This window comes from Strix aluco, chromosome 12 (assembly GCF_031877795.1).
Source record: "Strix aluco isolate bStrAlu1 chromosome 12, bStrAlu1.hap1, whole genome shotgun sequence".
NCBI classification, from domain to species: domain Eukaryota; kingdom Metazoa; phylum Chordata; class Aves; order Strigiformes; family Strigidae; genus Strix; species Strix aluco.
In genome coordinates this window covers 18486393-18510710 of record NC_133942.1, presented here as the reverse complement: position 1 = coordinate 18510710, position 24318 = coordinate 18486393, and the positions used below count along the sequence as shown (strand labels likewise).

The following is a 24318-nucleotide window of genomic DNA, read 5'->3' as shown; positions in this document are numbered from 1 at the left end:
GTCCTGGGGAAGGTGCTGACTCCCAAGAGTAGTCAACACTTGGTTCAAGGTGAGGAATGGCCCTCCCAAGGGATGTTCAACCATGCTTGAAAAATGTTTTAGCTGCATTTCTTCAGTCAGCAAATAAGAATGTTTCCTATTAAGGCAGTGCTTTTACCTGCTCAGCATCCGTTGCCTTCACTAGGGGCCAGGGATGCAGGGAACACTGCTGCTTTTCTTGAGTTATGGTGTTTCCTTCAACCCCTGCTCGGCTGGGTCTTGAACCTGACATGCCCCCCAGTCTCCAAACATCTCCAAGCATCATTTTTCCTTCAAGAACTTCCTTTACTGCAAATTCTGTTTTCTGGTAAGCAGATATTTCTCCATCCTCACATAGTTTAGCTCCTTGGGATTATATCCAGCCATGACCAGGCCCCATCAGGATCTCCACAGCAGGACTGTGCAGCCTATAGGCATAGACTATAGTTCTGCCTATAGTGTCTGAGATGAGATAGGAGGTGTTCTGGGAACAGCCTCTTGCACCTCTGTGCTTCACAGGAAGCACAGTGGTTGCCACTAATTTCTTCTGAAATGTGGTGATGGTGACACTGCTCCTACTCTGTGGACAACTATCTTGCAGTAGGCAGCTCTGAGAAAATACACAGCTTAGTAGCCAAGGAGCTGCCAATGCAGTAACAGAACAGTGTGCTTGGATGTGCTTCCCCAAACCCTTCCCTGTCAGCAGCTGGCAGAGCCATCAGAGCATGCAGTAAAGTCACCAAGTGTTTTGGTCCTGCTGTGGTAAGGCAGAGGCAGCCACAGCCACACATGACAAGTGGACAAAACATGAAGGGCTTTGTCTTCTGCGCTGTGAAACTCGGAATAACTCCACCTGCTGATAGTCTGTCTCCTTGTGGTCTTGACTCATCTGGGCATTTTCAGAGAAGTCTTGGAGACATATGCCTCTGCCTGATCCTTTCCATCCTTACATCTTTCGTGGCTCAAAGGAATGAACAGAGACTTAATTCACAGACAAGCCTAAAACAAAAATCCGAAGCCCAGAGGCCAATACAGCCTTCAGAGACCTGGTCCATGGGCTGCCAGCTGCTGGACTGATCAATTCCCACATATTGTTCCTTAACAGCAGTGCATATCATTTCACTCTAGCTGATCAATGTCTCCAACCCTACATCACTGATTGCTATTAGATTTTAAATGCTTAATATCTGATCCTGCTGTCCTTTCACATCATAACTTCTTCAGGCTTCAACAGGAATTTTGCCAGCTAAAGGACCATAGCTTGTGGTTCTTCCTAGGACTATCACTCACTGAAGTCTCTACATGTGGAAAGTAGATAAAATAAATGAAAAAAAATATTCCTGGACCTTTGAGCATTATTAATTAGTGCTATTTACACTGGTACCGGCATAAAGGAAAAGACAATATAGAAGGTGGCCCTTGCGGTGTCAGTGTCAGTAGAAGAGCCAAGGACAACTGCCGTGTTTTCTAGGTCAAAGTTGCAAGCACATAGTGATCTGGGTACAGGGAACCTATTTGGAGAAGAAAACTATTCTTTTCTGTTCAGCCTGGCACTAAATGTAGCCACTGAAACTATCTTTTGAGGACCCCATACTAGAAGATCTAATGAAGTCCAAGTTAAAAAGAAGAATCCATTTTTCTTAACAATGTCAGAGTCCTAACTCTATAGAGCAAACTATCAAGACAAGCAGTAGGTTCTCCCTTCTCCTGAAATTTTCAGATCAAGACTGCACTCTTTTCTGTAAGTTGTCCTTTAGTTAGATGCCAGATCTTGGCCCAGTAACAAAGGAGGTACCTGTGTTACACAAGGTGAGTCTCAGTAACAGACTGATCCTTTCAGATAAAGCTGGGAAAAGCAGAGAGTGAAAGAGATGATATACTGCAAAGGAAGTATGAGTAGGATAGGTGACCTGCAAAGAGATTCAGCCATGCTTTAGCAGTCTCTCTGCTCTTACAGCTTTCTGAGCATAAACAGCAGCCAGAGAGCCCCCTCCCTACACATCCTCAGTCCCATTGTGCTCAGGGGCGTTAGAAGAGTTAAGACATCAGACTTCTGTTGTATCGTTGGTGGCACATAGCTGGGACACGTGCATCCTAAGCTGCTTATGCCTGGCCATTGCTTACGTGCAGGGGATATGTGAGCAGTAAGGTTGGGAAAGAAAGACATGGGTCTGGTCAAATGAGGGTATGTCTATATTGCATGATGCAGTGCAGTAGGGAGTGATGCAAACTCATAGGCACAAGATGGCAAAATTAAGTTCCACCAATGGATAGAGTTTCTAGGATCTGAGATATATAATTTGAGATGGATGTGGGTTTCTCTACTTTATTGAATAGTTTGCCAGGTCGACATCAGCTGCCATATGGGTGCTTTAAAATCTGTTTCTACACTGAACACTGTTTCCACCTGGTTACCAAACTCACTGTCTTTCTCTCTCACTTCTAGGGTTGATAGTCTACTTAGGAATGATGGTGGGAGCTGTCATGCTGGGCGGCCTTGCTGATAAACTGGGAAGAAAGAAATGCCTCATCATATCACTTGCAATCAATGCTGCCTTTGCATTCCTCTCCTCCTTCGTCCAGGGATATGGATTCTTCCTCTTCTGCCGCCTTATCTCGGGCCTCGGGTGGGTAACTGGTGAATTCATCCCATGTTCTGGAGGAGTCCCATCACAGCTCAGCAGTTTGGGTGTGCGGGATGGGAGAAGGAAGGCTGCTCAGGAGATGCATCTCTGGTACTGAGCCAGGATGGCACTGCTGTTTAGCACATGTGGTTGCGTTACCTCCCGCTTGACCCTTAAAGTGTCAGCAGTAGGGAAGTTTGGTCATTGACATTCTTCTGGTGCTGTCCAAATCATGCAGAAAGGCGAGTAAGACTGACAAATGCCCACCTCGGTTTACAATCCTGACTGCCAGGGTCTCCAGTGAGAACCTCAGCAGTTCCCATTGCCTGCCTGTATTTTGCCTCTCTAAAATGAATGATCACAAAATAACAACAAAGATGTCTAGGTGAAGAGCAGGGCATTACACTGGCTTTATATAAACTGTATAGGAAATTCAGCTTTCAGAGCACGAGAAGAATCTTGTTTATCTTTGATGTCTAAGACCAGTCCAGCCAAAGAGAGATTTGCATTTTTCCTACAAGTCTCACTTTTGTGCAGCATGTCTGTGAGTGTGACCTTCCCTCTTTATATGTGCAATCCTAACTACAAAGACATTAAAGAAGACTCTTATTCTTCCCATGTGCTGTTTTTTCTCCTCAGTATTGGGGGATCCCTCCCCATCGTGTTTGCCTATTTCTCTGAATTCCTATCTCGTGAGAAGAGGGGAGAACACCTGAGCTGGCTTTGCATGTTCTGGATGATTGGTGGCATTTTTGCTTCAGCAATGGCTTGGAGCATCATCCCACATTACGGTAATTGGTTTGTTCTTTTGACTTTTGACAACACCACATCCTTGCATCACTACACTACCCCAAAACCCCACACAGGTAGCGTTAGTCCTTACACATCCCAGCATAAACTACACTGAAAATAATAAATACCTGAAGTGCACACAAAAGGTCTCATAAATTGACTGTGTGATTGATTGACTGATACTAAGGCTGTAAATAGGACTGATAAGAGCTGCTTTGCATCAAAAGCTTCAAATACACCCCTTCAATTATACTGCCAGAGCCCTGAGCTCTTAATCTAAATGTCAGTGCATTCAGGGAAAACTGCACTGAGATTATATCACAAAAATTGATCCAGTTATCAAAGATAAGTAACTTTAATCTGGGAATTACTGGGTGCTATGAATGATAGCAGTGAGGACAGCATGTGTTCTTTTCCTTAGCCAGGTGTCGACACTCTCAGGGCTGTGTATCTGGTGACACATCTCCCCAGTGTGTGATGGGCTGGAGTCACATCTGACTTCACCTAAATGGGTTTGGGAGTGGAATGGGTTCCCTGTTCAGAGCTGGAAGTGAGAGAGAAAAAGTAGATGGATGTACTCTGAAACATATTTGTGCTCTGAGGAGCAAAAATCTGCATGTCACATGGTATTCCTTGTAACTTGTGTATATCCTAGGAAAACACCAGAAGCAAATATCTACTGGAAAAGATTAATTCCCTTAGTATTCAGTGACACCAGCTGTTTGCAAAATCCTGTTTGAGGAAAGTAGAACAGGCCACAAAGACCATGAAGGGAAACACTAACATTTACCTATCAATCCATTTTTACCATGTTTAAAGTACACTCAGTATAAAGAAATTTTCATGCTTTTGATTGATATGAGACTGTTGGAACAAATGGGCAAACTTACCATATAGTGGTGTCAGATTGGAATAGTTCTATTATCTGCAACTACATTTGCTCTAAAAAACCCTTACATATTTACATTACATTTATTTTTCAGATTACTTTTTGATGTTGTGTTTTTATAGGTTCTCTTTTTGATTTCCTATGTTCCACCTACTACCTTGGAACTTTGTGAAATGAGTAGAACACCATGACTGACTCAGATGAGATGTCTGCAAAAACTATTGCTTGATGATTTCCTTATTATGTGAATAAAGATATTTATTTTAAAAAATAAATTAAAAATTCCTTGTGAGATTTGAGCCTAGGGAAAGGAAATGGAGCAATGTAAAAATGATGCTGTACTTTCCAGTCCTTAGCAGGGGAATATGTGACCTGGTCAGACATCAGGAAAAAAAGCAGAAAAGTAGGAATCTCAAATGCAGGATTATGATCTTGACTCTTCTAAGTTTGAATCCCAGCTTAGGTTTTGTAGGTCTGGAAAAGAATAAACTAGCTCACTTCCATAAAATGTAAAATACTTGTGTGATGTATGAGATGGAAGGGAGCCGTCTCTAATGTACCTCTCAGATCAGAGAAGATTTAACCTTTGTAAACTTTTTGTAACATCACCCAGCAGCAATAAATTATGACCCTGATTCCTCTAAACTTTCCCAGCCTTACTTGCCTACAGCTGCACAGAGCTATTCTTATCACTAAATGATTTCTAAACTCAAAGATAAAAGAAGGTTTTTAAAAGGCAGAGTCTGAGCAAGTATGTTCCATTTTCTGTAATGAACATGAGCTCACTTGCTGTTATCTACTGAGCATGCTATTGAGCTTCTAAGAGCCGTCATTACTAAGAATAGCAAATTTTCAACCTGTCCCCATGTCATACAGAGCTGTAAAGTTCTGAGCTGATTTAGGAGAGAAAAACTCAGAATGCCTGGTCAGTATTTTTACGGTTTGACTCTTGCTGTTTCCAGGCTGGGGGTTCAGTATGGGAACCAAGTACCACTTCCACAGCTGGAGAGTCTTTGTACTTGTCTGCTCTCTGCCCTGTATCGCCTCACTGGTGGCACTGAAATTCATGCCTGAAAGCCCGCGTTTTTTGCTGGAGGTAAGATGATTCATCTTAACATTGCAGTCTGATATTAGCAGAGGATAGCTGGTCCCTAACATGTCACCATCTGTCTTTCTTTGTCCCATCAAACATACATAGCACAAGCTTAGAGTTACATGTCTACACTAGCTCCACAGATTGCTTAAACCCCAAAGACTACAGACTATGGCGTCAATCCATGATGGTTAGTGTTTCACTGTCAAATGTGGTGCAGAAAGAAGGTGGTGAGGGATGGGAATTTTATAAGGCCAACAAAGGCATTCTGAAAACATCTCACAGAATTTGGGCATGTAACTATTGAATCCTGTTGGAAGAGCAAAGGACAGAGTACATTTTACTGAGTAAAATACATAAACCTCAGAAATCTTAAGCAAGTATTCTTTATTCCCATTTCACAGATGTGAAACGTGGTAATACCTAGCTCAAGTTAACACTGAAAGTCTTTAGCAGAGGTGGGATTAGAGCCCAGGTCTCCTCATCCATCTCCTCTTCTTTCATATGGTTTTAAAGCTCTGTTCCCAGCTCCTCTCCTGCCTCAGAGAGTTTTAGAGTAACTACTTTCTTCAGCACAGAGATGCTGCATTCTGTGAATACAAACCATGCTTTCAGCTCTTTACGTTTAATGCAGCCAGTGCTGTATGTGTGCTTCTTCACTATATTTCACCTCTAGAATTGTTTCTCTCCATGCTTTGACAAATTAAAGAGCTGGGAATTCCAACATTTGTTTTCCTTCTCTTTGGTGTTTTCAGATAGGTAAACATGATGAAGCCTGGATGATCCTCAAGCAAGTTCATGACACCAACATGCGGGCCAAGGGCGAGCCAGAGAGGGTATTTACGGTGAGTTTAACAAAGACATCAGCGTGTGGAAAGAAAAGCTGGACACTCCTTCCCTGGTGGAGCACAGCACCAGTTTATTCCTCCTTGGGATTCTTTCAACATGACCTCCCCCGGAAATCAGAAAAAGGACTCTGAGATGCATTTTGTGCCTTTAAAGTTAGATGCCAGTCTGTTTTTTCAAGAATTAATCGATTCTGTGAATTGCAGTGAGTAATCTTCATTCTTGGTGTTACTCTACAGTGTCTAGACCAGTGATTTTCCAATTACACACATGCTTAATTAGTATGCTCTAAGAGACTAAAACCAAATAAGAGTGGTATTAGTCCTGTGGGGGATCTGAGTCACTCCTTTCTCCATTCTGGCTTCTAATCAAACTCTGATTAAACTTCACGTACCTTCTAATGAGCTTCCCAAAATCCACCTGCCTCATACCCAATCTTTAATCTCTCCAAGGGAAAGTGGGATGAGTGCCTATTACTCATTAGTCTGCTGCTTGTTGTGAAAAGGGTCACACCAGTGGCCTTCGTTAATAGGCTTTTGATACGGTTCCCCACAGCCTCCTCCTAGAGAAACTGGTGCGTTACAGTCTAGAGAAGTGGTCTGAGCGGTGGGTGGGGAACTGGCTGACAGGCCACACCCAGAACATGGTAGAAAATAGCTCCTTTTCAACCCAGCAGCCTGTCACAAATGGGGTCCCCCTGGGATGGATATTGGGACCAATGCTGTTTAGTATCTTCATAAGTGATCTGGATGATGGGATCACATGTACCCTGATGAAGTATGATGACGATACCAAATGGAGTGGGGAAGTGGACCCTTGGAAGGGAGAGCCATCCTGCAGGAAGACCTGGATAGGCTGGAAGGGATGGCTAACAAGAACCTTATGAAGTTCAAGAAGGACAAGTGTAAGGTCTTGCACCTGGGAAAACGTAATCCAGGAGTGCAGCACAGACTGGGACCTACCTGGCTAGGGAGCAGCTCTGTGGAAAGGGACCTGGGGTCCTGGTGAACAAGGAGCTCAATATGAGTGAACAGTGTGCTGCTGCGGCTAAGACAGCCAACAGGTTGATGAGTTGCATCAACAAGGGCATCACCAGCAGAGATAAAGAAGTCATTATCCCACCCTACTCAGAGCTTGTCAGGCCATATCTGGAATCCTGTGTTCAATTTTGGTCCCCGCTATACAAAAAAAGATGTGGACAGTCTGGAGAGGGTCCAGAGACGGGCCACAAAGATGATCAAAGTGTTGAGAAGCCTGCTGTATGAGGAAGGGCTGAGAGAACTGGGTTTGTTCAGCCTGGAGAAGAGAAAGCTTAGGGGAGACCCTATCACTATGTTCCAGTATTCAAAGGGTGACCACAAAGATGGAGGTTCCCATTTTACAAGGAGTCACATGGAAAAGACTAGGGGTAATGGGTATAAGTTACTCATGGGGAGATTCCGACTGGACACAAGAGAAAATTTTTTCACAATGAGAATAATCAGCCACTGGAATAACCTCCCCAGGGAAGTGGTGGATTCCCCAACATTGGACACTTTCAAGATTCATCTGGACAGGGTGCTGGCCCATCCTGTCTAGACCATGCTTTTGCCAAGAAGGATTGGACCAGATGATCCTCGAGGTCCTTTCCAACCTGGTATTCTATGATTCTATGAATAGTAGCATCAGATAAAAGATATATGATGGGATTAGTTGCAAATTGCCATAATTCAGTTGTAAAGTCCTGGTGAGGCAGACAGGGAATAGCTCTTGATTTATGCTTTTAAAGATGAGAGGACACATGCTCTTAAAGGACAGAGAAAAGAAGTTATGGTTGTGTGTAAAACATGTCTTTCTGAACAAGGAGAGCAAGGCTCTGTGTTCAGAAGGGTTGTCAAGAAACAGGGCTCCTCAGGAGTGATCCTTCAAGAAAATTAAAGTTTAACATCTGTGCATGACAACTGTGTGAAGGTTCAGGTAGGAACTTAATGAGCATGTGTTATTTTTAGGCTACCAACCATTTGATTAATGTGAACCTTGATAGTAAAGACAAGAGAGATCGTCTCTTCAAATCCCTGCCTGGCTTTGCTGTAACGCCAAGATATATATATCTCTCTCTCAAAGTAGGGCACTATGAGAGTCTGAGCTGAGTAGGAGAATGAAGGAGCAGCTGTACAGCACCCGTTAGTGCTCATTACTCCATCCAACAGTGTCATGACTGCTACGGCATGAGCTGATCTCAGTATCGCACCTCGAGGTATGGCGCGCTGGCTGAATCAAGATTTACTGACATCCATTGGCACGGGCGGATGATCAGTGCGGCTGGTGTAGCACAAACTGTCAGATTTCGTGTTTTTCTGATAGGCCAGAAGTTGTGGTGAGTCAGCTGGTAACGGGACAGTTCCCAGATCTGACATTTAAACGGTGCCAGCAAGAGAAACATGGAGACTCCACAGCTAAACCAAGGCACTCATTCATACTCAGAAATTTATTCAGTAAATTTTCACCTCCTCATGTTTACAAACAGATCTGCTTTCCTTGAATATGTCCATTATTTAAAGTTACTAAGCAAATATTTTCTGGGACCCAGTTTTAAGGATTCTTGAGTAGCCCGGTTCAGGTGTTCAGTGTTGAAAATCCAGAATGTTTCAGTGAAGAGAATTGATTGCTCATGTGTGGGCTCACTTGATGACAGGATGCATTTTCAGATGCAAAGATTGCCATCTACACATTCATTTGTCATCGAAGTTCTGCCAGTGCTACTTGAAAGGTGCTGAATATTCCTTCCAGTTGTCTTTGAAGAAAGAGATCCTGAGGGCACAGTTTGATGCTGATACAAGTAGCTGATCTTGGAGATAATTTTTACTATAATTGCCTAGTCCTAATTCCTAGTGGGAATCTAAGGGATAGAGAAATAAGGTAGTACATGGACATATTAGCCAATAAATGAAAGATTGAAGTGGATGTAATGCATTTAAAATATTTCATGGAAGAAGAGAGAGAGAGAGAAAGGAGGAAGGGATGGATGAAAGGAAGGAAGGAGGACAGCCTTCCTTCTGTAATAAAATCTCTTGCTGTAATTAAATCAGTTAGCTCAATTGTTAGTGATAACATCCAAGGAAAAAATAGTAAGGGATATCAGGTGGAAACACTGCACAGAAGACACTGGAATTTAAAATTCACCCAAGGTCAATTCTAGAAACTTCAGTTCAATTTTTTTTTTTTTTTCTCCTTTTTCTTTCCAGGTTTCTTATATCAAAACTCCAAAGCAAGTAGATGAATTTATTGAAATCCAGAGTTCAACAGGCACCTGGTACCAGCGGTGGCTGGTCAGAATCACAACTACTTTCAAACAGGTAAGGAGAACAAAACCATCCCACAGGGGCTTTTGAACTTTGGGCTACAGTTGCTTCAGGTCATTGTGTCTTGAAACCCTGACTCCCACTCAGAAAGATCTTCTGGTTTGCTAAGGGCTGTAATCTGATTGCACTTGCTATGCAGATGTGTGCATCTGCAAACCGCCACACTGCCAGCCAGGCCCCGAAATGCCCCTGTGAGCGTCACTGTAGTACAGTTGTGCAGAGCTTCCAGGACGAGCCACAGCCCCAGATGCTTGACTCTTCCTCTGAGCAGATAAATATTGATTATCTCTCCCCCAGGCTTAAGTGAATTTATCACCCGCAGTGGATTCAGAAGGGCATTTGCTCCTTGTTCCTGCTGAGACTGAGTTTCTAACAATGTTATATTGTCTCTTCAGCTAATTTAACCTCTCACACATGCTGTACTGCTTACGTATGTCCATGCAGAACTCTGTGGAAAGTCTTACTAGATCTTCTAGTCTAGGAGGATAAGCTTAAGGTAGAGGAGAGCCTTTCTTAAATAATAGCAATGCAGGTGCTATACTATTACTATATTTATGTAGCAAATTAAGAGCACGAGGAGTTACATCCCCTCATGTTCCTGGCAGTATTTTCTGCAACAGGTCAAGAAGAGCGTATCTTGGTCTGTCTCCTGCTCTGCTTGGCTCCATCCCTACCTGAGTTCATCTCATGCCTCCTAAAGTGCCAGCTGTGTTTGGGTTTTTGCTCTTCAGTGAGCTTTGGACCTCAGTTTGAAAGCATCCCTGAGATCATACATGTATTTGTAAAGACAAAATTGTCAGACGATCTGAGAACAGGCTCATATCCACATTTACTGTTATAACCTTAGTCATGCACTCCAGTTCATTACAGAGGGTTCAAATCAAGTATCCTGGCACATAGTTGAATAAGTGATCTTTTTGTAAGCCATTTATCTTGATAAATATAATTTTGAACAAACACTGAAGCCACACATCTGACCTACCCCCAGTGAGCCCTTTTTACTGACATTCAATTTATAATGCACTCAGAAATTAATTTGTCAAGTGTCTGCTAGGGTGTCCTTGCAGCTAATTCCTTCTTGTGGAATTGTAGGTCTGGGACAACGTGCTATATTGTTTAACAGCCCAGTACAGGATGAACACACTGATGCTGGCTGTGGTTTGGTTTACAATGGCCTTAAGGTAAGGTACTGCTTTAACTTTTCCAGGAAACTAGAGGGCCCTCAGAGTTTGAATAATTATTTACACATTTAAATAAACTATTATAAAATTAGTCCTGGTCTTATTTTAAAGAGTCTTTGTGTACTAAGCCTTGCTCTCCTACAAATTATTGCTCAATCTTGATTGTTTATATGAGAGTACAAGGTGCTTTGAGCAAATCAGGACTTGAGAAGTGGTCAGTAGGGCAGTAGTATATCAACTTTCTCACCTCTAGATCTTTCATTTGATCTTGTCCACACAGAAAAAGACACAACCTTACCTGATTCTCAGCTGTTCCTTTGTCTAGATCAAATTATTCAGGTGAGCCTAAATCTAAACTACAGGTAAATTTTGTCTAACCTTCACTTAAACCTCACACTTGCAGAAATCCCCCTTCTGGGGAAGCTTCCAAATTTCTTACTGCTCCGTTAGTCTCTTGCGCAGCAAGGATAGCACATTGCTGTATTTCCCAGCATGAAATTAATTGTCCCGCTTTAAGTGAATGAAAAGGGATCAACATGCTTCTGAGATCACCTGAGTGTAAGGCGACACTTTGCTCGGTCCTGTGGCAGAGCTGAGCAAGAATTTGTGTCAGAAATGTACTTGCATTAGGAATTTAGCAAGTTTACAAGTTATGAAGTAGATCATTGGAAAAGCACTGCAATGTTTGCAGTACTAGTACCTTGTATCCCTAATATATGTCTCCCATTCTGCTATAGTTACTATGGCCTTATTGTCTGGTTCCCTGATATGATCCGATATCTTCAAGAAGAGGCATATGAATCCCGAGTGAAGATCTTTGATGAGGAAGAAGTGTCACACTTCACCTTTAATTTCACCCTGGAAAACCAGATCCATAGAAATGGGGAATACAGAAATGATAAGTAAGTGAACAGAACTTGTTTCAATGCATGTGAACCAAAATACATTTCTAGGAAGCTCCCTTTTTTTCCATTTTCCACCAACTCAAAAATCTCTGTTGTTCTTTTGGACACAAAATCTATATCTCTCAAATCCCAAAGGCAGTTTTCCACAGACCTAATATCCTGTTTTCCACCCTCTCTGCCTCAGCCACTCACATCTCCAGACCCAAGGGGATGCCTGTGAGGAGTCCTGCTTCCAGCAGCCCCTTGCTGGGTGCCCACCTGGCTGTGCAGGGCAGCTCTGGATGCAGAGGTGACTTCTCTTTCTTTAGCACACACTGACATCTGCTGGGCTTGGGCAGCAGAGACCATCACGTTATGAAACTTCTCTGCTGCTGCATTTCCAAACCGAAAAAACTATTTTCCCTTGAAGTCCTCGATATGATTTACTCCGGTCTCCATCCTGCAGCCCATTAGTGCGAGCTGTGTCGTGGCCAGTCATACTGGTGTGCTTCTCCCACACCAGCCAGCATGTCCCCACAGAATGACTGTGTCACCTTTTCTTCTAGTGCTTTGAAGTAGGCAAGGTTACTCTAGCAGAAAATCATTGTTTGACTCCCTTTCTTCTCCTATTTGGGCTGGGCCTGATGGTTTTTCTTCTGCATCCAGCCTGGACTCCAATCACTCTGTGTTCCACAGCAATATAAATCCTAGTGATTTACTTTCCTAAATCCCAATAAAAGGGGTGGGAAAATACCCCTATGTAAATTCCGTGGAGATCCCATTGCCCCAGATAAACTAGACAGGTCTAGTCTAGCTCCAGCTGCCTTGCACTGTGTGGGGAGGTCCCACTGGTTGTTCAGTGTTACACAAAACACTCATTGTTTTAATCTTCACAGGTGAAATCATACCTGGTTGCCCAGCCAGGTTGTTCCTCTTCCCTCAGAAACTATTTGTCTCCATTTCCTTGGCATATAGACATTAGTGGAGGACCCCACCATGTGTCCCCATGTCCTTTTGGAGACCTTCCCTGCAGCAAGGAGTTGTGCTTGATGGTGCAAATCTAACCCCCATAATTCCTACTCCCCTGCCTACAGAGCAGCCAACAGTCTTGTAAGAAGTGGATGGTGGTCAAATTTAGGGATTGGGGACCCATATCTTATGCCCAGAGGAGATGCTCAGTTTTCACTAACTTCACTGAGAACTGAGGATGCTCAGCATCTTGTAGGATGAAGACATAAAACTGTGATGTATATCACTATTCTCCTGCCTTGGTCCTCTCCAATTCAAAACCTCAAAACCTGATCAAGCTATAATCCAGTAATGCCCAGAGCACATCTCAATATGATTTATAGCTGTGTTTTTCCTCCAGCCCTTGGCTGTGAGTTAAAACTCCATTGAACACCGGTCCATTGCTATATGACTCTTTTAAAGATGGATGTTAAGAAAACAAACTGCAGGCAAAGGGCTTCTAACAGCCTTTGGGAGTAAATACATCACAGGCTATTACTGAGCAAATGCAGATCAGCTTAAGTTTTGCTGTAACCTATGAGACCTGCTACATGGAACAAAAGACTTGAATAGTCTTCTTGTGGTATTTTGTGCATTAATAATATCTGTTAGTAGCTTCAGTTAAGAAGCCCTGCAGTGCTCATTTAATGGTGTAAACAGCCATCATGCTAGACTGTGTTGTAAGTGCTCAATTCAATTAAGTTTCTGGGTATATGTTAGAAGGCTTTTTATTTGGTGACAGTAGTGGCCTCCTTAACTAGAGCAATAATGCTTGCTCTTAAGAGCTCCTTACATCTTCCAAACATGTCTGTGCATTAACTAATACATCTTCTCAGTGTCCCTGGAACATTTCACGGGTAAATCAATATTGTGTCATCCTTCAGGCAGGCAGGTCAGACATGTCAAGCTTCCCATCAGAGGAGAAATCAATCACCTGGCACAGTTGATTATTTTTAGAGTAATCTGTTTTCATTACATGGTAAGCAATAGTCCTTGACAGAGATGGTTACAAGCAGAACTCTGATAATGTCCCAACTTTCTCTAGAAATTTTACTACATTTTTGCTTAAAAAATCACTTTGAGTTTAAACAACTGTCAGAAGCCTTTCACCAAATGGCTCAATGGGCTCCTGATAATGTCTGTTTTTATTTATGCCAGAGGAAGGGACAGAATAAGGAAGGCAGCTAGGTCAGCTTACAAGGAAAATGCCATGCACTGAGTGAAATTATGTCTTCTTCAGATGGACTAGTACTGAACATGAGAGGATTTATGTCCAGTCAGCCTTAGAAGAACATTTTTTTACATGTGACTATTTTGAGGAATAGAAAAACTGCGAAAAATCCTAAAAGGTCCATCTCTCTTTAAAAAAACCCTCTTCAAACCCTTCTCTCCTACTAAAATACAAAATATGTAAGCATGGCGTTGGAAGGACAGTTATGCATTCAAGCAACATATTTTCTCTAAATGACCCTAAAAATTGCCATTAGTGCTCTGTCTCTTGAAATGGCCATTACATGCTATACAGTGTAGAAAATACCTTAAAGCACAGAGTGAAGTTCTGTTTCCTGACCCACAGATTTATTGGCATGAAATTCAAGGAAGTGAGATTTGAGGATTCATTATTTGAGGAATGCTACTTTGAAGATGTGACATCCAGCGAGACCTTCTTTGAAAACTGCACCATCATCTCTACTGTCTTTTATAATACTGGTAATGGGATTCCTGCTATGGTCTCATCTCTGTAATTAGGAACTCTTTTGTAACATTCTGGGAGAAAGGATGACAGGGATCTGTGTGTTTGTGTGTGTGATGGGTATTGAGAGTGCTGATGGAAAAAAGAGGGTGATGCATTTGGAAGGAGTATTCAGGTTGCTCCATCAGTGTTTTTAACCACATGGATTCTGGTGTCATTGGCTGCTGCATGGGAAATGCAAAAGTCTGCAGTCAGACCTTGGCAGGTTAAAGTAATGGCAAAATGCTTAGCACTTCAACGGCTCAATTCAACAAATTTGGCTTAAAATATAATTTTAACCAACCTGTGGTTGATGATCGTATGATCATAGGCAGTAAGATATTCATTAATTTATCCTGAAAAAGCTTTTCACTTCTACTCTAATAGAGAACAAACCATAATGCCATGAAAGCAAGAGCCAACATTGCCCTGTCCTTGTGGCATGGGGATACTGGTCCAGGCAACTCCACAAATAAAAGAGGTATAACATCTTCCACCCCCCCAGATGCCAAGCATGCAGCTAGAATTTGCCACTAAAATAAAATCTCCCTGGCTATTTCCATTTGATGAGGAGCTCCTCTCAGATCCTTGATTTGGTTTTGATACTGACTCATGTTGCTGCTATATGAAGGGAGATCAGCCAAGCAGGATCAAGACTTTGCCTCTTTCCCTTGCAGATCTCTATGAACACAAATTCATCAACTGTAGGCTCATAAACAGCACGTTTATGAAGGAGAAGGAAGGCTGCCACCTGGACTTTGAGGAGGACAATGATTTCCTGATCTACCTGGTCAGCTTCCTGGGCAGCCTATCTGTGCTGCCGGGCAACATCATCTCTGCATTACTCATGGACAAAATAGGGAGGATAAAGATGATTGGTGAGTGGGGATGATGGGTGCATGGCATAGATTGTGGGTGGGAGCACGACTCTGCAAAGAGCCAAGGTCAGTGTGAAGGTCTCACTGCATCTGCACACACCAACGCAAGTCGAGCTGACTCAGGTGGGGATGACTCATTCCCATATCAAATGGAGCAGAAGGGTGAGGCAAGTGATGTACTCCATGGCAGTAGGGAAGTTACTTGCTCCCCACCTCCCCACCCTGCTTTTCTGTGTATCTGTGACATCATCCTTTTTTATTTTGACTTTTATGTCAAAGCCTGTATGTTTATCTAGTGCTCAGTACAACAGGGTCAGAGCTGAAGCAGGACCTCTTGGTGTTGTTGTGTTGATGCTGATGTCCATAGCACTCTGTATAAATAAATAAACACTTTGCTTGTAGCAACAAATATTCACAAAGATTATTTGATGTGGCTACTTGACAGCCCAGAGTTCCCTCTTTTGGTTTTCTGATTTTCAAAGGATTTCACAGACCTCTTCAGAGAGCAAATGGCAGAATAACTGACCATATCACAGCCAAGCAAGATGCCACCCTTTAGCATTATGGGAATAAGTTATCACCTTATCAGCTTCATATTACTTTAGGAATTTCTGGTGTTGCTTCCTCCAGGGTTCAGACCTTGGTCTCCAGGTACTGTGGGAATCATGCCTCGAGGGACAGCCAAGTGAGTTTAACAAAATCAGGGATGTGGCTCAGGGGTAAGGGATGACTCACTCTTGAGCTCACCTATCTCTCTTTTCTGAGAAGAGAAGGAAGTTTAGTTAGCTTAGCCTTACCGTTAGACAGGTTAAGGTAAACAAGATGACCCCATCGGTGTGTCAGGAATGTATGCTGGGGGGGGGGAATAAGTGGTCATGTAGCGAATTTGGAAAAGACCCAAATAAGCCGGAGGGTCTGCAGGAAAGAAATTAAATAAAGATGAATGAGGATCAGATCGTCCACGCTGCAAACATGTCAGCATTTCAACATTTTCGTCTGGAATGGAGATGACAGCTGGAATCCTGAATGCTTATTTCTTCGGCAGAATGAAAAGTACAGGACAAAAATTAGTAACGACATGCTGAAATGTTTCACTGTGGAATTTTCAATTGAAACAGCCTTCTGGCATCCCACCCATATCACTCTGTTGAACATATTATTTCCGGTCAGCTTAACATGAAAACTGAATTTCGCTTTTGCGTTATGTGCCTCGCTGGGACTTCAGTTCAGTTTTGTCATGTTCTGCTAAACTCTCTCCTGTACCAAATGCCAGATCTCTTGGTGCACACATGTTGACCCTAATGCTGCACTGTACCTCTTCAGCAGAGGGAATATCCACACCGCAGCAGGGGATGTAGTTTGGCCAGGTACCATGGAAGGGAAGTGGGTATGGAGTTCTGCATGGCAGCTTTTCACAGGAAGGGCACCACAGTGGTAAGATGCAACATAATGTCCAAAACAAAGCATTTTAGTTCCAGTTCAGCATCCAAATTATTTCGGATGGTGTCAAATTGATTCAAAAAAGCAAACAAACAAAATTGTTAGGTTTCCTGGTAGTAAATGGAGATACTTCAGCAACAACAGAAAGTTCAGTGAAAGATACTTTAATTTTGTAAAAATTGCCTCTTTCAGGTGAAAACTCCCAGTGGGGTAGAAGGCAGTGATGTAGCCATTAATATTTCTGAATCTGAACTGTGTCTAACTGAGCATGAATGCTCCCACTTTCTCCCTTGGTGGTGTTCATAAAATAATGGCTCCTGTGCAAATGTGCCATGAAATCTAATGATGTCCTTATAATTAAGAGACCTCAAGTGCTTCATACAATTGACTGTGAATTATCCTAATTGAGACTATAAATGTGTCAAGTGATTTCAATATGATATGAAATGCACCAGCTCTTCACTCAAAACTCAAGCTGGAAAACCTTCACAATGATTCTTCCTCCTCATTGACTTTCATGTTTACTTGCCTCTGCTCTTCCTGGGTCCATCTGGAAGTCTGAGGTGCTGGAAACCTGCCTGAAAAAGCCTGTCTTCAGAGTGTCCATAGAGTAGGACTATCAGCAAGATCAGATGGTCATTGAGAACATTTTCAGGCTGGTTTCCAGCATCAGAGAATGAGAGATAGGCAGCATCAAGGTATTTTTGGATTCTTTCAGATTTAATTTGTTTAGGGGGTGAAATGCCATCATTTGAAAGTCATCTTTATCAACAAATGTGTTTGCTCAACTGTGGACAGGGGAAACTGGTGCCAAAAGTTTTCTCTTGGTTCCCTCCCACAGGTGGCTCAATGCTGATCTCGGCAGTGTGCTGCTTCTTTCTCTTTTTCGGCAACAGCGAGTCGGCAATGATCGGCTGGCAATGCCTCTTCTGCGGGGCCAGCATTGCCGCCTGGAACGCCCTGGACGTGATCACTGTGGAGCTCTACCCCACTGACAAAAGGTGCTCAGGATATTTCTCCTTTTAGTCTCCACCCTCTGACGTTGGCCTCCCAGTTCCTGATGGAAAAAGTCAATGCTCACTCTAGATACATGTAGATGGGGGAGATGTAATTTTTTTATTTTCACCAGTCCTTAAGGGTTGGGTAGTCCTGCAGCTGTACTGGATCAGCACAGACATTTGCAAGCATAATTCTGCATGCACAGTACATGGGGAATCGCATGGGGGTATGGAAACTCCAGGCAGATAAATATGGAGTCTGCCATTTCCATGGATGTGCATGGAGGACTGGCCTTTCAGATTGTATCTCCCAGCCTCTTGTCACAGCTCATCACTGTGACAGCCTTCCCCTCCACAGCCTGGAGACAACCATATGCACAGAATGGCTTGGGAGATGAGGCAGCACAGGAAACTTTGAAAGAATATGCTGCAGATGAAATCTTTCCTTACAACATCATTGTAAGCCTTGTTTTGCCTTTGTCAGGCTGTTGAGGGAAGCCAGAAGGGAAAGAGAAGGACTGTGCTTTGAAGGCAGTGTGCTTTTAGCTGCTGGGTGAAGCAGACTTTGGAGGAGAGCCTGGGTTATTTCTCTGGGACAACCGGCTTCAGTCAGTGCCTGGAAGAGCTTCGATATGTTCTAGAGCAGATTGTGTCCTGCTGTCTTTGGGGAGGGCAAAGGCTGTTATAGTGGGCCACGCTAAGGCTAGGGAGAAGCTGAGATGAAAAGGAGAAATGAGTACACACAGATATTCTCATTCACACAGACATGCAAAACACCGACATCTATTTATTTATTTATCTGTTTGTTTGTTTATTTATTTAGCCTGGCTTTACTTACTAGAAGCATAGCCTGGGCAACATAAGAGCATTCACAAAATTACCCATCCAGATCTTCTGTAGTTATGAGGTTCTCTCCCTCTTAACCCTTGCTTTCTACTTTTCTTCCCCACAGGGCAACCGCCTTTGGCATCCTCAATGGGCTTTGCAAGTTTGGTGCCATCCTGGGGAACTCAATCTTTGCCTCCTTCGTAGGGATAACCAAGGTGGTTCCCATCCTTCTGGCTTCCTCTGCTCTGGTTGGAGGTGGCCTGCTCGCTTTGCGCCTGCCAGAGACTCGAGAACAGGTCCTGATGTGAGCGACTGAGCCAGGGGGGTCGGGGAGGCAGACGTAGAAGAACAAAAAAAGAGCCATGTTTGGAAAAATCAAAATGTCTATTTCTATACTGTTCTGTTGATACCTCAAAGAGAGAGGTCAGAGGGAAAGAAAAGCCCAAAGGGATAAAAATGAAACCCCTAGTTTCTGACCCTTTTACAGCCACGACTGGTGCATGCAGCTACCACACACCTCTTGCAGAGCTTGGGTTTAACCTTGCCTACACTGGGAGTCTACCCTTTCCCTCTCCACCCAGTGTAACTACACAGGACTCGAACAGCAGCTTCGTGCATGTGTGTGCCTGCGTGGGTGTGAGTGTGTCTGGCGGGAGGACAGATCCTGACCCCCTTATGCCTTTGCCGAGCTGTGAGATACTGCCTGCCTTGCCCAGCGCTCCTTGGCAATTCATATCAGCTGTGCTCAGACACGAGGGGCATCCGAAGGGAGGCAGGTAACAAACCTACTGTAGGTGAGCTCCAGCAATAGCGACAAGAGCTACAAATGTGACTAGTGACCCTAGCTGTCTTGATTTTGGGGTTACCACATGAAAGAGTGAGAGAGTCCTGATTTCTGGAGGATATGAGGGTGAGTGCTCAGCTCTCTCAGAAGAATTAGGGTCTCAAAGCCCTTTACTGTCTTCACTTGGGCGTAGAGAATCACTAGGCACCTTCTTGGTCTGGGAGATAAATATATACATGATTTTATATATATATATGTATTTACACATACTTGCAAGCATACATAAAGACATTGAAGTGATAAGCTATTGAAATTTATAATTTTGAATTTCTGCACCCTTAAGAAGATCTTAAGAGAGACACTAAAAACTTATCCCTCTAATTCAAGATTATCTGGAGTCATGACCAATTTAGTGACACTTCATTCTTTATATCCAGACACGAAATATTTAAATGTATTGATGGCTGGGAATATATATTTCTATGATGACTAAGATTTTTTTTCCTACAACTTTCACAGAGCGGAAATTGGTATGATGTTGGAGCATTCCACAAACCAAATGTGTACATATTATCCAGTGTAAATAGGGGACTTTTTGTCTAATACCTAGAGTATGGTAACTGTGAATTTACCAGCATTTTAGCCATATTATTTAAAGAATATGATGCTTGATTTTCTTATATATTTGGGTCTCATTGAAACACTGTAAGCACAGTTACTTAAAGCCATTTAACTTGTTACACAGGGGATGCACGCAGCAAGCTTTCACTGTACAGAACATTAAATTCTCCATTAAGTGTCACAGTTAAGTTTGATATCCTCTAAAGATCATTTTTGAAATTCATATGCCCTTTTTATCATACGACTTAAGTCCTGTTGCACCTAAAAGCAAACTGAGTTGTGTATTTTGGGATATATTTTCTTGGGAAGCAAGAATGAAATGCATACTGTTAAATAACACACCAATGCTCACAATTGACTAGATAGCACTAATTAGACCCTTTCAACAATCATCTCAGCAATAGACCAGAAATGATCAGAAACTGTCACATAATGCAGGGAATTTGTCTCACCAGGATATTTTGCAACATAAAAATTCTTTTGTACTTCTGCTAATGATTTTCCTACTTACATTTCTTTGGATCCCTCTTTTTTTTTTTCTTTGTTTTTCATTGTTTTTTGTTTGTTTTTAAGAAAAACATGCAGGGCTGGGCTGAAATCCAGCAGGACTGAAGTCTAACACCTCTGCCTTCAACTGCACAGTCAAATACACTAAGAGCTGACACCAAGGCCAGTCCCACACAACTGTGGGAGTCAGTGTTGGTGCTGCTGCAGAGGACAGATGAAAGACACAGAGTGTGGTTAGATCACAAGAAGCAAATCCTTGCTGATGAAGCAAAACCCTCTAATAAGCATCATTTTTATCATTGTGTCAATCAGGGATAAACACGGAACAGCTAGGCTACAATGGGCTCTTTGGGACTTTTGAGATTTATGAAATTGATAAAATCACAAGCTGCTGTAATAACTGAGCTTATTATGCCTCATTTCTTCATTTTATGGGTAGCTTAGGGCCTTTTTTTGATTTATCTTCAAAACAGCAAGGTTCCTCCTCTAAGGTAGGAGTGAATGTAATTATGTCCTTTGGCAGCGGTTCACAGCTTCTGTTGAGAATCACAGCCCAGAATGTGGGGTTTTTTTCTCTAAGAATGTCTGGTCCTTTTGCATGGTGAGAAGCAGCTAAATATGTATTTCAACACAAAAGATCACCATGGTCTTTATGTTTCATCCATTTTGTTGGGCTGTGCATGCCAATTACCACACTGCAATTGGGGGAAAAAAAAATTTGTTTCACTTTCTGGATGACTCTGTTGTGCTGCTCTGTGGAGCCAGAATTTATCTCTATTTTACGAAGCCCTCTTATTTACCTATCATCCTAAGCTCTGACAGCAAACCTGACTATTTGTGTTCTCCACTGACATTGTACAATGACAGTAATGACATCACTTATTTTGCAAAATTTCTCTGTTAATTTTCAGAGAAGGAAGAAATTGATAAGGAGATAGAAAAGGCAAGGTAATATTAGGAAATATTATCCAATCTTAGAAACTTTTCTTCTTTACAGAATGGCTCTTTCATAGGCTGCTAAACCTTACTTTGAGAGATTAGCTGGGACAAGCTAAAGAGCAATAGGATCTTGTTAATGTCACCTGGACTGCCCATGTGACTGTAAAAACTCTTTGCATCCCTAAAATGCATGGGTCAGTCACCTGAGGGCTAGGGGAGAATGCACATGTGTCTTGACAAGGCTTCTATCCCCGACTTGACCAGGGAGTTCATGACCTAATAGGAAAGGGCAAACACACACTTCAGCTGGTACACAAGGGCCTGGGAAGGGACAACAGCAAACAGAGAAGGAAGAAAGGAAAAGCTAAGGGGAAATCATGTCATCTAGCCTTAGACACCTACGAGTTAGATGTCTGGATCTGAACTCATCACCCTGGGTTCCCATTATTCTCAGTTGAAAGGCATAGTCAATATATGTGACCATACTCAGGCACTATGCCAAGAAGAAGATGGCTTGCCCTGGATAGCTGTGCTCCTCTTCTTCCGTAACAGAGAAATCCAGGGCAACGGCTCCAGCTCAGGCATTTGCCTTTGTAACACCTGGGCTGATGTCTCCCATCCAACTTCAGTGTGAACAAGGCTTAATCAATGCTCCTGATGTGTTTGTTTATTGTCCTTGTCATGGTGTAAATCATGTAGGCTTCACACTACTGCTCTCCAGAGCAAAATGGTTGATGCGTGCAGTGCCCTCAGCGTTGGTCGTGTTTTGATTTGGGTCTCAGTTTCAAGCCGTGGTCTACCTGCTAGGCTGAGCCTGAGCCTGAGCCACAGAGCTCTGGAACACCGTGCAGGGGAGGATTTCTTATCAGGCACCTCCTCTGATGCTCAGCTTTATTTCTACTGTAAAATCAGCATTAACCTGCATTGCAAGAGCCAGCATGCCTCCTTCTGTGGTTCCCCCTGCCTACGTTTGCCACAGTGAACAGTCTCCTTGTCTTGGAGTTTTGATACACTTGGACCATCCACAGAGAAGAGGAAAACTGCTGACCACCAGTCCACTGATGATCCCTGCAGAGCACTATTTCCTTGGATTCATTAACTTTACTGCAACATGGGCACAGAGGACCAAGACAGGGGACTTGCCTTAAATCCCAAAGACCTCTTCTAGAGGGCAGCTGTACCTCTTCGTGCATGCGTGGCACACCAGTCCAGCCACTTAGCCAGGGACTTCGTGGCATAGGAAAGGTGGTTCTAGGGAACTCAAACTGGCCTGCTGTGACTTAGTTTCTTTATCTGTACAGCAATGTAATGTGGATCACAGGAGGAGTTCATTACTGAGCTTCTGAGCATGCTGAAACAGACATTTAGAGCACTGTTGATACTATTACAAAAGGTGAGTGGTATTATAAGAGTTCTGCCTCCTTATATTCCCTGTTGATTTAACTAGCTGTCGTATGCCTATTCCTTTACTTCAGTTGTGCAGGACAGCTTCTGCCACTGCCTTTGGCTCTGCTACATCCTACTGGTGGTGGCTGAAGCTTGGGACTGGATGGAGCTATCCCCTCCTTGCCCATATGATCCTCATCCCCTTGAAATGCTACGTGACTTACAAACAGTGGTGGATGGATCTTCTGGACTAAGAAAAGGGTCACTCCTGGAAAACCCATATCCAGAGCCAGATGCTCTGCACACTGGGGAGTAGTCAGGCAGCCCAATATCCTTCAGTGATGCTGGAGAGATGCACTAAGGGATATTCCCTGAGCCTGGTAGTGGTGCAGCTCCAAGGCTTGGTTTACAGAGCGAGGCTGCATGGAGCTGAGCTTTCTGCAGATGTGCAGGTCTCTTCCAGGTCCTGCTTTGAGACCTCCAACAACAGAGTATACTCTGATACTGTTAAGGAGGCCCTAGGTCCATTTATGTTCCGTGCTTATGTCCTTTGACTTTCCAAAGGGCACACAAAATTGGAGAGTATGTTTCTAGGTTTATGTAGATTTGAGCCCCATATATTATATTTCCATCAAATTTCTCCCTCAGTTTCTTACCCTCGTATTAGCAAATGCTGCTTTTAGGAAGAATCAAGCCTGGGAACTGCGAAGGAAACAAAATGAAAGAAATTTCTTTGCTGTATGTGATGCTAGTGCTGCATAAATGTACACACACTGCAATTTCCACTGTAAATAACACCCAGTGTTGTGCATTTAATGAAATGTTTCATTTAGATGTTCTGTCGACTCTGTGTGTGAAATAGCCAATTCCAGTCCCTTGGTTCCTTTTCTTCATTTGAAACCTTTCTTCTTTTATTTTTTTTTATTTGATCTATGTCTGGTTGTCACTGGAAATTGCAGCTGTTCCAATGGACTTTGTTTTTGTTCTCTCTGTCACATTAAAAAGCTGGAAGAAAAAGAATGACTCTTGTAGTGTTTGTGTTTAATGTGCACTTTGAGTCCTTTTACAAGGGCTGCCATGGGTGACTTTGTACCCTGACAATGTGGGGACTTCCTCTGATGTTTACTACTTGTACATCCTTATTCTCTCAAACAAACCCACCTCAATTAAGTCTCCCTTCTATCACATTTTTTTCACACTGTGTACTTTCTAACACACTACATGAGAAAAATTTTTATCCTGAAATGTTTTCTGGTGGAGGAAGCATGGAGTAATTTTAAGTGCCATGCAAAACTAGAAAGCTAAACTCTGCTTCACAACAAGAATATGTCCAAAAAAAAGCACTGCTTCTTGTAGCTTGACACACCATTTGACCATAGCCTACACTCTTATGGATGTATTTCTAAAGATGTGTGCTCTATTTTTTATTTGCAGCTCTTTGTATACATCTAACTGTCCACCCCATGCTTTCAGAGAAGGATGACAGAGACCTGCACAACATCAGCTGCATGGGAAGAGCTCATGGCATA

The 24318-nt window shown here is 42.8% G+C and overlaps 1 protein-coding gene across 2 annotated transcripts in view; it reads left to right on the top strand.

The window, feature by feature from the left end:
- Positions 1 to 23813, top strand: part of SV2B (synaptic vesicle glycoprotein 2B) — a 77796-nt gene extending 53983 nt beyond the window's left edge. For both annotated transcript variants that reach the window (XM_074837780.1, XM_074837779.1), the window contains 11 exons: positions 2465 to 2645; positions 3282 to 3433; positions 5286 to 5419; positions 6172 to 6261; positions 9487 to 9597; positions 10696 to 10784; positions 11522 to 11686; positions 14253 to 14386; positions 15086 to 15286; positions 17568 to 17727; positions 18677 to 23813. In XM_074837780.1, coding sequence (XP_074693881.1) covers positions 2465 to 2645; positions 3282 to 3433; positions 5286 to 5419; positions 6172 to 6261; positions 9487 to 9597; positions 10696 to 10784; positions 11522 to 11686; positions 14253 to 14386; positions 15086 to 15286; positions 17568 to 17727; positions 18677 to 18860 — 1601 coding nt within the window. In that variant the 3' untranslated portion in view covers positions 18861 to 23813. The remainder of the gene's footprint in view (positions 1 to 2464; positions 2646 to 3281; positions 3434 to 5285; positions 5420 to 6171; positions 6262 to 9486; positions 9598 to 10695; positions 10785 to 11521; positions 11687 to 14252; positions 14387 to 15085; positions 15287 to 17567; positions 17728 to 18676) is intronic.
- Positions 23814 to 24318: the final 505 nt, after the last annotated feature.